Source organism: Peromyscus eremicus, chromosome 11 (genome assembly GCF_949786415.1).
Source record: "Peromyscus eremicus chromosome 11, PerEre_H2_v1, whole genome shotgun sequence".
Classification (NCBI taxonomy): Eukaryota; Metazoa; Chordata; class Mammalia; order Rodentia; family Cricetidae; genus Peromyscus; species Peromyscus eremicus.
This window is the reverse complement of record NC_081427.1, coordinates 58966458-58977907: the sequence shown is the minus strand read 5'-3', so window position 1 is coordinate 58977907 and position 11450 is coordinate 58966458. Positions and strand designations below refer to the sequence as shown.

General features: G+C 45.7%; 1 protein-coding gene across 1 annotated transcript; it reads right to left on the bottom strand.

The window, feature by feature from the left end:
- Positions 1 to 664: 664 nt before the first annotated feature.
- LOC131921751 (sperm motility kinase 2B-like) lies at positions 665 to 9797 on the bottom strand. Its single transcript, XM_059276497.1, has 4 exons — positions 9665 to 9797; positions 2525 to 4110; positions 1815 to 2072; positions 665 to 1467 (listed from the first exon to the last, which is right to left on the bottom strand). Exon 2 carries the CDS (start codon positions 4082 to 4084, stop codon positions 2570 to 2572), a length of 1515 nt encoding a protein of 504 aa, XP_059132480.1. The 5' UTR covers positions 4085 to 4110; positions 9665 to 9797; the 3' UTR covers positions 665 to 1467; positions 1815 to 2072; positions 2525 to 2569.
- Between the last annotated feature and the right edge of the window lie 1653 nt (positions 9798 to 11450).

The window sequence follows — 11450 nt, the reverse complement described above, 5'->3', positions numbered from 1 at the left end:
AGAGCTTTGGTGCCTGTGAGATGGGTCCCCCCAGGCACTGGTGATCTGCCAAGTATGATAGGGTTCGGGTTTGGTATTTGTTAGGTGAGGTCCCTATAACAGGGCACATCTTGGTGCTGGTCTGTGTCCTCAGGGCCTGCCCTCTCACATGGAACATTTATACTTCTCTTTGCCATCACACATCCTCCTTCTGCCCCAGATCTGACTCGTTCATTGAAGGACACATGCCTGGATAGGACATAGAGGGGTGGCCCTGTCCCATAGATCTAAAAAGGGAAAATGTCACAACAGGGAGAAAGAACATCTTGTATGATACAATTAAGGAACACAGCAGGATAGACCAGTGGCTTCTCAGCACTGGGATCCAACCTGAGCCATGTCCACAGGAATTCATCAGGCTACCATGCTTGTCTCTGTGGAAATGAGACAAGCTGATGACACCATTGTTCTCTCTGGTCCTTCTGAAAATGTTGCTGGATCCAGAAAGACCCAAAATCCACACTCAGGTTCTGCATTTTCCCCCTTCAGGTACCTTAGAGCTTGTTCCTTCAAAGACACTTCTAATGACTTGGTGGTGTTGGGGGTGAAGTTAATTTCCCTGGGACTTTTGAGCACCACAGGGCCAATTCTCCTGTGAAAGGAAGATGCAGGAAAACCCCCAGAGTCATCTTTCACAAACATCACTTTTATTCTGAGATTCATGACAATCATTATAGTAGGACAGGCTCCATAGGGTCGAGGAAATTGGCTCAGACCAGTAGCCAGGGCATGCACATAATGCACTCCTTAAGAGCTAACCTGGAGTCTGCCTGAGGGTCTAGCAACAGGAGCTGTCAGAGTTCCTAGTCACTGTCAGAGTTCCTGATCATGCTGAGTCTGTCTGAGGACCTAGCAACAATTGCTGTCAGAATTCCTGATTGTGCCCAGCCAATGAGGGACGACCACACATACTGGGCGCTGGGAGGAGGGTATATAAGGGCTACCCTGTTATTAAATAAAGGAGTTTGTTATTTGCTTTTCACAGACACCGTGTGTCTGTGTCGTTGATGACGTGGCTTCTCACCCCCTGCCATGAGGGAGCTGCTAGAATCCAAGCAATTTGTGGCACCCAATGTGGGGCTTCTGTTACTTTTTTCTCCCAGCGCAGGTTCTGATCGGCTCCCTCTCTTTACTTGCCGGCTGTGCTTGACAGTGGCCCCAAGAAACACAAACAGTGTGTTTTGGTGAGAAGTGTTGTGTTCTTCCCGTCCCTTTGGCAGGAGAGCATTGGGGCCCCCACTTCTTTCCTTCTTCTGTGTTGTCTGTCATGTTTGTCTGCCCATTCCGTTAGGAAGGCACATTTTTTTTTTCATTTCGGTTTGCCCAGCACTTCCACATAAGGGTTGACCTCCAAGGAGGTGGAACCAAGACTTGGCTCCCGATCGCCATCCCTCATCCGGAGACACCATGTGGGCATACGGTCATGGCCTAAAAAAAAAAACCACAAACAGTCCCCATAAGCACAGGACATAAGGGTCTGATACAAATTTTCATCCCGTTGAAAAGATGGGTAATCTTTTGATCACCCCTACCAATTCCCTGTCAGATATCTCTACAATATCCGATGAGGAGGAGACAGACAGTCTAGACCCTGAGAAAACTGTCAGTTTTGGCCTGAAAAATTTGTCAGGAAGAACGTAGCTATCAGTTTGGGCCCTGGGAAATCTGTCAGGGAGAATGGAGCTGTCAGTTTGGACCCTGAGAAATCTGTTACTGTTAGTCTGCTACTAAGAATGAGGCAGGGAAGTGTCAGGAGAAGAGGGGTCTCATGTGACCTGGGTAGACTTTGGACACGTTTTTGGCTCCTGCCCCCTGATTATGGATGCCTTTGAGGGGCAGGGTCCTTGCAGAATTCCTGTGGCCCAGGATTCCATCATTTGCTCCCTTCTTCCTGGCTGGACCTCTGAGCAGGGCATAGACACAGGGCATCATGGGCTTTCTGCATGGTTCCGTCTGCAGGTCTCTTCCCATACATGAGTCCTCTCCAACACCACGGCTGCAGATTTGTGATGTTCTGCATCCTCCGAAGAACTCTTAAAATACAACAACACACGTGAACGAGAATCTGTGAATGCAGCTATACAGGGCATCTTTCCAACTGTGGTCACCCTGCTCTGCCCTGCTCTCCAAGCTGCTTCCTCCTGTCTAAACCTCTGCCCCCAGGCACCTCTGTCCCTCATCACCTAGCTCCCACCCCATACCACTTTTCTCCTTCCTCAGCACCTCCCCTCCCCCCTCCCTTCTCTTAACATGGTCAACACCCTTCTGCCATTGACTTCTGGTCCAACATTTTTAGATTTCCCATGTGTAGGATACAGTGAGATTTGTCTTCTAGGATGCTAGATATGTTGATAGGTTCCATTGAACCATCCCATGGTATCTACATCTAGCTTCCCAATGCATTCTATTTCATAAATACACATAGTTATGATCTGTCCATCAACACAGACATGAGTAAAACACTCATTTAAACACAGAAAGGTACCTGGGCCAGGCCTGCTGCTTGTTCTCCAGACGCCCTCCTTGTGCCTCATTTCTGAGGGAAGACTTTGTTCCGCCCCCACAGAGGTTTCTTCCTTGATGGACAGCAGCAGCAGAGCCCCATAAGGGCGTTTCCTATCCTCCTTGTCCATGCCCTCAAGCCTCGAGGCTGGCCATGGCTGCGGGTAGACTTGTCCTTTGCTGAGTCTCTGTGGGAGCATAAGTCATCTTCTTTGTTATCATTGCTGGTACTCATTGAGCAAATGCAAGGGGCACTCTTGGAGCGTTGGGGGTCTTGGTCCAAAGTGAGTGTTCTCTGGAGTGGCGAGTGGAGAGGAATGTTGGCCCTTCTGTGTCCTCTTTGACCTGCCTGCTGGCCATAGGCAGATACCTGACCACTAGTGGATGACCCTCTGAGCAATGTGCCAAGGGCAGGCTCACTACTCCTCCTCCTGGGAGGTAGAGGGAAAGCAACAGGATCCTCTAGGGAAGGGAATGGCACCACCCCTGGATTCACGGGTTGAGCCAAGGTTGTGCAGGTAGGCCACTGGAGAGCTTGCCTTTTTAGTAAGCAATAAGACGCCATGGTCTGGTTGAATTTTCTCTGTTGTAATGAGTCTTTGATGTCCTGGGCTTGGAACCCAATGTGTTCCATGGCTTTCACTATTGCAGGGTCAGGCAAGCCAGGGACCATTTCTTCACAGTCGTTTGGGGAAGCCTCCATGTCTTTTCTGAGCCAGGGGTGTGTCATCACTTCATCCACTGTTGGCCTACACATGGGGTCGACTGTCATTAGGAGGCTAAGCAGGTCCTGGAGTTCCTCTGACAGGCCCAAGGGGACAGTATATTTCCCATTCACAATCTGATGTCGGAGCTCTGGTAGGGTGTCACCATCAAATGGGACTTTCCCAACTACCATGAAATATAAAACAGCTCCTAACATCCATATGTCGACCTTGGGGCCGTCATAAAGTCTTCTAAGGAAATATTCAGGGGCAAAAAATTTGAAAGCCCCACAGTAAAATCCAAGTTTTTGTCCGGGCTTAACTTGGGCGCCAAGGCCAAAGTCGATGATTTTGACTTTTCCGTTCCTATCCACCATGATGTTGTCTGGTTTCAGGTCCCGATGAATTATTCCATGTTCATGGCAGTAACTCACAGCACTTAGGATTTGCCTGAAGATCCCCCGGGCTTGGTCTTCTTCCAGGTGGCCAGCCTTTCGGACGTAGTGACGGAGTTGTTTTCCCGCAGCCAGCTCCATGATGAGGTATGTTCTCTTCTCAGACTCAATCACTTGGAGAAGGGAGATGATGTTGGGGTGGTTGATTATCTTCATAATATTGACCTCGGGTTGGACCGGAAAGCACCACTTATTCATTTTCTGAAGTACTTTGACAGCCACCAGGGTGCTGGTGAAGCGGTGGTAGGCCAGTTTTACCTCGGCAAAGCCTCCACGGCCAATGGTCTTCAAGATCACATACTGCGAGTAGAAGTTTTCTGTTTCCGGGGAGCTGGATGCAGACTCAAGGTCTGTGGCATCCTCTTCTTTACTACTAGAGCTCATTTTTGGTAACAAAGTATAAATGTTACCTAACAGAAAGAAAAAAGAAGAAAGAAGAAATTCAAAATGAAAATGAAAACAGTGAAAAAAATAGAAAGCCTGAAATTCTATCAAACAACTAAAAACAACAACAACAACAACAAAACTCCAGAAAACCAAAATCACACACACACAAAGCCAAAAGAATCCAAATAAAAAAAACCTAGCTGCAGGTCACTAGGGAGGAGGACCAGAGCTCAGCAACACTGAGAATGAAGACCACTGATTGCTTAAGAAGAAAAACATACCAAAAATAAGGAAAGGATGAAGAAATTTAAAAAATTAGAAGATCCAAGCAACATAAAATTGAACAAAAACAAGCAAAACTCCAGACAAACAAAACACATTAAAAACTAAAAACCTAGAAATCAAAACAAAATATAACAAAGCCCAGAAAAGCTTCTAGATTATACAAATCACTTAAAAAGTAATAAACACTAAGAAACAATCCAATGAATAATTTGGATAGGGTACTGAAAAGGGTTTTCTCAGAAGACACACAAATGGCTTAAGAAATATATATATAAATATATATATACACATATGTGTGTGCATATATATATGTGTGTATGTATATATGTTTGTATTTGTATTAATAATCACCATCCTCGGCCATCAGGGAAAGGCAAATTAAAACTTTTTGAGATTTTGTTTTACTCTAGTCAGAATGGCAAAGACTAATAAAAGGCAACAAATGCTGGTGTGGATGTGGGGGATGGAGACCCTCATGCACTGTGGATGCTGATGTGGATGTGGGGGATGGAGACCCTCATGCACTGTGGATGCTGATGTGGGTGTGGGGGATGGAAACCCTCATGCACTGTGGATACTGGTGTGGATGTGGGGGATGGAGACCCTCATGCACTGTGGATGCTGATGTGGATGTGGGGGATGGAGACCCTCATGCACTGTGGATGCTGATGTGGATGTGGGGGATGGAGACCCTCATGCACTGTGGATGCTGGTGTGGATGTGGGAGATGGAAACCCTCATGCACTGTGGATGCTGATGTGGATGTGGGGGATGGAGACCCTCATGCACTGTGGATGCTGATGTGAGTGTGGGGGATGGAGACCCTCATGCACTGTGAATGCTGATGTGGGTGTGGGGGATGGAAACCCTCATGCACTGTGGATGCTGGTGTGAGTGTGGGGGATGGAGACCCTTATGCACTGTGGATGCTGGTGTGGGTGTGGGGGATGGAGACCTGCTGTGGGATGTATGGCAAATGTGTTGCTAATTAATCAATAAAACACTGATTGGCCGTTGGCTAGGCAGGAAGTATAGGCGGGGCAAGGAGGAGAATAAAGCTGGGAAGTGGAAGGCTGAGTTAGAGAGACACTGCCAGCCGCCATGATGAGAAATAGCTTGTGAAGATGCCGGTAAGACACGAGCCATGTGGCAAGGTATAGATTAAAGGAAATGGATTAATTTAAGCTATAAGAACAGTTAGCAAGAAGCCTGCCACGGCCATACAGTTTGAAAGCAACATAAGTCTCTGTGTTTACTTGGTCGGGTCTGAGACGCTGTGGGACTGGCAGGTGAAAGAGATATATCCTGACTGTGGGCCAGGCAGGAAAACTCAAGCTACAAATGGCGTCCAACGTGGTGGCAAGAGTTTCCACCTAAAAACTGAGAAAAAAGATTCTAAAACGGAGCTAAAACCAGCTTCCTAATTGTCTCTCTCAAATGAGCGGCAGCTGCCAGTTGGAGCTACTGGCGGGAATGAGGCCTCTGCAAGTGGCACATTAAGCTGCATGGTGGATTTAGACTTTGACAGTACAAAACAAAAAAAGAGGTTTCTGGACTACATGCTGCTTGGATAAAAGCATAGACCCATGATAGCTCCCAGAGCTGGTGGTAAACGTAGCCATGTTGGGAAGCTGAGGTGGGCGGAGCCAGCAGCCACAGCTGCTGCAGTTTAAGGCAAGAGATTCACAATAAGACAGATTCAGATGTAATAGTTTACAATGTGTAAAAGATACGTAGGTTTGAAAAAGACAAAAAAGGTGATATATAGAGTTATAGAAACAAATACATAGTTTTAAAAAATAAAGTCTTTAAAGAGACAGTAAAGGTAGTATAAAAAATAAGCCACGTAAAAATGGATATTACACAGAGAATCTGGATTGTGTTGTCTTTGGGATTTTTAACTGCAGAAAAACATTTGATTGTAAAAGCTGTTGAGTTATGCCAAAATGTATATTTTAAAGGTACCTTGACTTCAAAATTTGGATATAAGGATATGTTGCTTTGGAAAAGAGTCTCTTTTGTTTCCACAGAAAGCCAGAGGCTATGGATTTGTTCAAGATTCAGATACATCAGGTTTGACCAGCCAAGACCCCCTGAAAGGTCTCTGAGACACCATGGCCCAGATGATCCAACATCCAGAATGGTTTGAAGGCATCTGGCTCAGACGATACAGCCTCATGGACTATTCCATAATTCTAAAATTTTCTTTGTTTCCCCATAAGATACAGCGCCCCCTTCCAGCAGGAAGTAGTAAGAGAAGCTACGCCCAAATTCCCAAATTATATGTAATTTTACTTTAAGGTTAAAACCTTCCTTTTTGGAAAAAAAAATAAGGGGAAGTGCTGTGGGATGTATGGCAAATGTGTTCCTAATTAATCAATAAAACACTGATTGGCCCTTGGCTAGGCAGGAAGTATAGGCGGGGCAAGGAGGAGAATAAAGCTGGGAAGTGGAAGGCTGAGTCAGAGAGACACTGCCAGCCGCCATGATGAGAAATAGCTTGTGAAGATGCCGGTAAGACACGAGCCATGTGGCAAGGTATAGATTAAAGGAAATGGATTAATTTAAGCTATAAGAACAGTTAGCAAGAAGCCTGCCACGGCCATAGAGTTTGAAAGCAACATAAGTCTCTGTGTTTACTTGGTTGGGTCTGAGAGGCTGTGGGACTGGCAGGTGAAAGAGATATATCCTGACTGTGGGCCAGGCAGGAAAACTTAAGCTACAGAGACCCTCATGCACTGTGGATGTTGGTGTGGATGTGGGAGATGAAAATCCTCATGCACTGTGGATGCTGGTGTGGATGTGGGGGATGGAGACCCTCATGCACTGTGGATGTTGGTGTGGGTGTGGGGGATGGAGACCCTCATGCACTGTGGATGCTGATGTGAGTGTGGGGGATGGAGACCCTCATGCACTGTGGATTCTGGTGTTTGTGTGGGGGATGGAGACCCTCATGCACTGTGGATGCTGGTGTGAGTGTGGGGGATGGAGACCCTCATGCACTGTGGATTCTGGTGTAGTGTGGGGGATGGAGACCCTCATGCACTGTGGATGCTGGTGTGAGTGTGGGGGATGGAGACCCTCATGCACTGTGGATGGGAGTGCAAACTGGTGCAGCCACTGTAGAAATCAGTGTGGCTGTTCCTCAGAAAACTAGCAATAGACCTATCATATGGTCCAGCTATACTACTCCTGGGTATATGCTCAAGGGACTCTATTTCCTGCTGCAGAGACACTTACCCACTTTCAGTGCTGCTCTATTCACAATAGCTGAGATATGTAAACAGCCTAGACATCCATCAACTGATGAAGGGCTAACTAAAATGTGGTATCCATACAAAATGGAATTTTATTCAGCTACAAAGAAAACTGAAATTATGAAATTTCTAAGTAAATGGATGGAATTGGGAAACATTACACTAAGTGAGGTGACCCAAACCCAGAAAGGCAAGCATGGCATATTCTCATGTTCCCATTCATATGTGGATCCTTGCATCAAATCTTTGGATTTATTAGTGCAACTCTCAGATCTCATCAGAGAAATGTATTTGTGCAAATGTTTACATAGAAATTTACAACTTGTCAAAGAATAGAGAGAGTCAATGGAGTGCTCAGACACAAATGGGATGTCCACATCATACCCTTTCTCCTCTAAGGCTCCGGGACCATCATGGAAAAGGGGGCAGAGAGATTGTAAGAACCAGAGGGAAGGACCAGAGCAAATTATCATCGTCTTGGCATGACAGGACCACTGCACTCCCGAGCTGGCTGCAGCTGTGGCTGCCTGCACAAGACCTGCCCCAAACCAAGCAGTAAGCAGTCCAGCATGACTGCCCATAGGAGCCCCTGACAGTTGGTGGTTTCTGGGGAAGGGAGAGTCATTTCTCCTCAAGAACGTGGCTCCTGCCTGCTCTTGCAGGTATGAGAATTTTGTCATTGTCAGCTGAATTCATACTTCATATTTCTGCAGCTTGCAGCATTCCCCTAATGTCGAGCAGAAGCATTTCTCCAACGCAGAGGAACTAGACCAAATACTTTTCTGACAAAGGAAACAAAAACGACTGCAAAGAGCCTCACAGTGGCCAGAACTAGGCTACAAAAGCAAAAAAAGTCACAATAAATCCCTTGATGCTTTCAAAACCAGCACATCAAACTTCATTTTCATTAGAACATTGTTATTTTTTTTACCTAATAATTAAAAACCAAGAACCACAGGGTTCGAGATGTCTCAGTGAGTAATGACATTTGCTACCAAGCTTAATGATCTGTGTTAGATTCCTAAGAGCCACATGGAAAGAAGAAAGAAAGAAGCAGATCCAACAAGTTGTCCTCTGATATCCACATTATATCTGCTCCCCCACTCACAATGAATGAAAGTATAAATAAATAAATGTAGTAATAGAAAAAAAAAGAATGTGGCTCCTGATAGGCCAACCACACTGCAATGGATACCCCACACCCATGAACATATGAGCACAAATTGGGATCAATGGGCTATTGAGAGAGAGAGAGAGAGGAATTGGGAGTTGGAGTAGAGGTAGGGGAGATCTAGGAGAAGTTGGGGAAGAGTGGTCAGAGAATATAATCAAAATATATTCTATGAATATATGAAATTCTCAAAAATACTGTATCTTAAAAAAAACAAATAAGCAAAAATCTAAAACCCCAAACAAAGCAAAAATACAATAAGAAAACCTAGAAAAGCAAAACAAAATCAGAAAACCAAAGGTGACACAAAATCCCCCAAAATGTAAAAATAATAAAAACACAAAGAAAATTTCAAAGAAAAACTAACAAACCTGAAACCAGCCCAAACCAAGAAGCCAGAAAACCCAAAACATCAAAAGTAAAACTCAAACACTGAGCTATGGTGACACATACCTTCAGTCCCAGCACTCCAGAGGCAGAGGCAGGTGGATCTCAGGGTTTGAGGCCAGCCTGGTCTACAGAGTGAGTTCCAGGACAGCCAGGGCTACACAGAGAAACCATTTCTCAGGAAAAACAAAACAAAACAAAACAAACCAAACAAACAAAAAACCCAACCCCAAAACACCTCAAATAGCCACAGGCTGGGGAGATAGTTTAGTAGTTAAATTAAATGAGGCCCATGCAAAACAGGAGGGCCTCATTCCATCTCTAGAAACCTAGCATAAAAGAATCAGTAAGTGCTTTTTTAATCTGATTGCAGAGTCAGCCCAGCAGATCCCTGGGAACACTGGCCAGCCAGCCTAGACACTTGACCAGCTCCAGTTCAGTGAGAGACTGTCTCAAAAAACAAGGCAGATGACCTACCTTAGGTACAATGGTCAAGTTGACTCCGGGAGTCAATGCTCTCCCACACACAGGTGTTCCCACACCTACCCACACGTGCCCCTATAGGACACAAAAACACTCACGCCTGCACGTATGCACGCGCAAACACACACACACATACACAAGTGCACTCACACTCACCTACAGGTATGCCTACTCACACACACACACAAGTGCACCCACACTCACCCACAGGTATACCTACTCACACACACACACAGGTGCACTCACACTCACCCACAGGTATACCTACTCACACACGAAAATGCACAGGTGCACACACTCAAACAGGTACTTGTACACAAGTGAACTTAAACACAAAAACACATACATATACCACACACACACACATACAAGTCACACACACACAAGCAAACCTATACACACACACACATCTAGACACACATACACATAAAAACCACAAGCACACACACACAAGCAAACCTACACACACACACACACACACACACACACCCGTCTAGACACACATGCACATACAAACCCAAACACACACACAAACCAAACAATCAAACGCAAAATTCCCACGCAACCTCGATTGATAACAGTAAAATCACACAGGGCACCACTCCACAGCTCCTCTCAACACACCCAAAGAAATCCAGGCCGGGCCACAGCATAATATCTGCTGGCTGGACCCCTCACAATCGCTCCTCGTGAGGTCATAGCAGGCCCTGCCCTGACATGGCTGGGCGGCACGCAAAGGCTCTGGCTCAGGTGGGCCATGGAGCCTGGCATTAGGCTTTTAGAAATCAGAGCCTGGAGGATGCTCTGGGGTTTCTGGTTTGAATGTCTGCTGTGCCTCCTGCTTTGCTGACCTCCTATCTGCACTCACCACGGCACCTTTTCTTTGAATTCTGACTGGTGGGCCCAAGATGATGCTACAGCTTAACTTACAGAAAAATGTTCTGCTCATGCAATATAATAAAGCAATTTATTACCACAGCGATGCTGTCAGGAAGATACCTTTCTCATACTTTCCAAGGCCACTGGGTTCTCATAAAAAACCTGGGTGGGAACCTTGGAGATAGGTCAGTGGTTAGAATATCTGCCTTTCAGAGTGTGAGGTGAGGACCTCCGTGTGAATTCCCAGAGGCCATGTGAAGGCTGGACTCAGTAGAACACACCTGTAATATCAGAACTCCCTAGAAGTGGGAAAGGCAATGGAGATAGTAAAATGCCTGGGGGCTTGTGGGCCAGATAACCTGGGTCACCTCATCTAAATCCCTGAGCTGTCAAGTCATAGCCCTTGCTTCAAACAAGGGGGAAGGTAAGGACTGCCAAAAATGTCCTCTAATCTCCACACACATGGTAGGACAAATGCATCCCAAAATGCATGTTTTACACACACACACACACACACACACACACACACACACACGCATACACACACACACACACACACGCATACACACACACACACACACACACACAGAGGTCAGAAGAAAATAGGTCAATATATGCAATGTGAAATGAAAGCAAGCACACTGTATGAACTATGATTCTTTAGCAAAACATTCCTCTAGAAATGAAGAAGACATTAAGAAGCTCCCAGAGATGAACACTGAATGAAGGGATTTCAGATGAGATGAAAGGGGATGACTCAGGAATTCAGACTCTCGAGAGGAAATAAAGAACTTCCATACAGGCGACTCCACCCACAGTCAGAAGGGATGAACTTTGTTTCCTCCGAAATGTGAGAGATGTCATGTCACAAGCCCCCAAACAGCAGTGACGAGACTCAAGT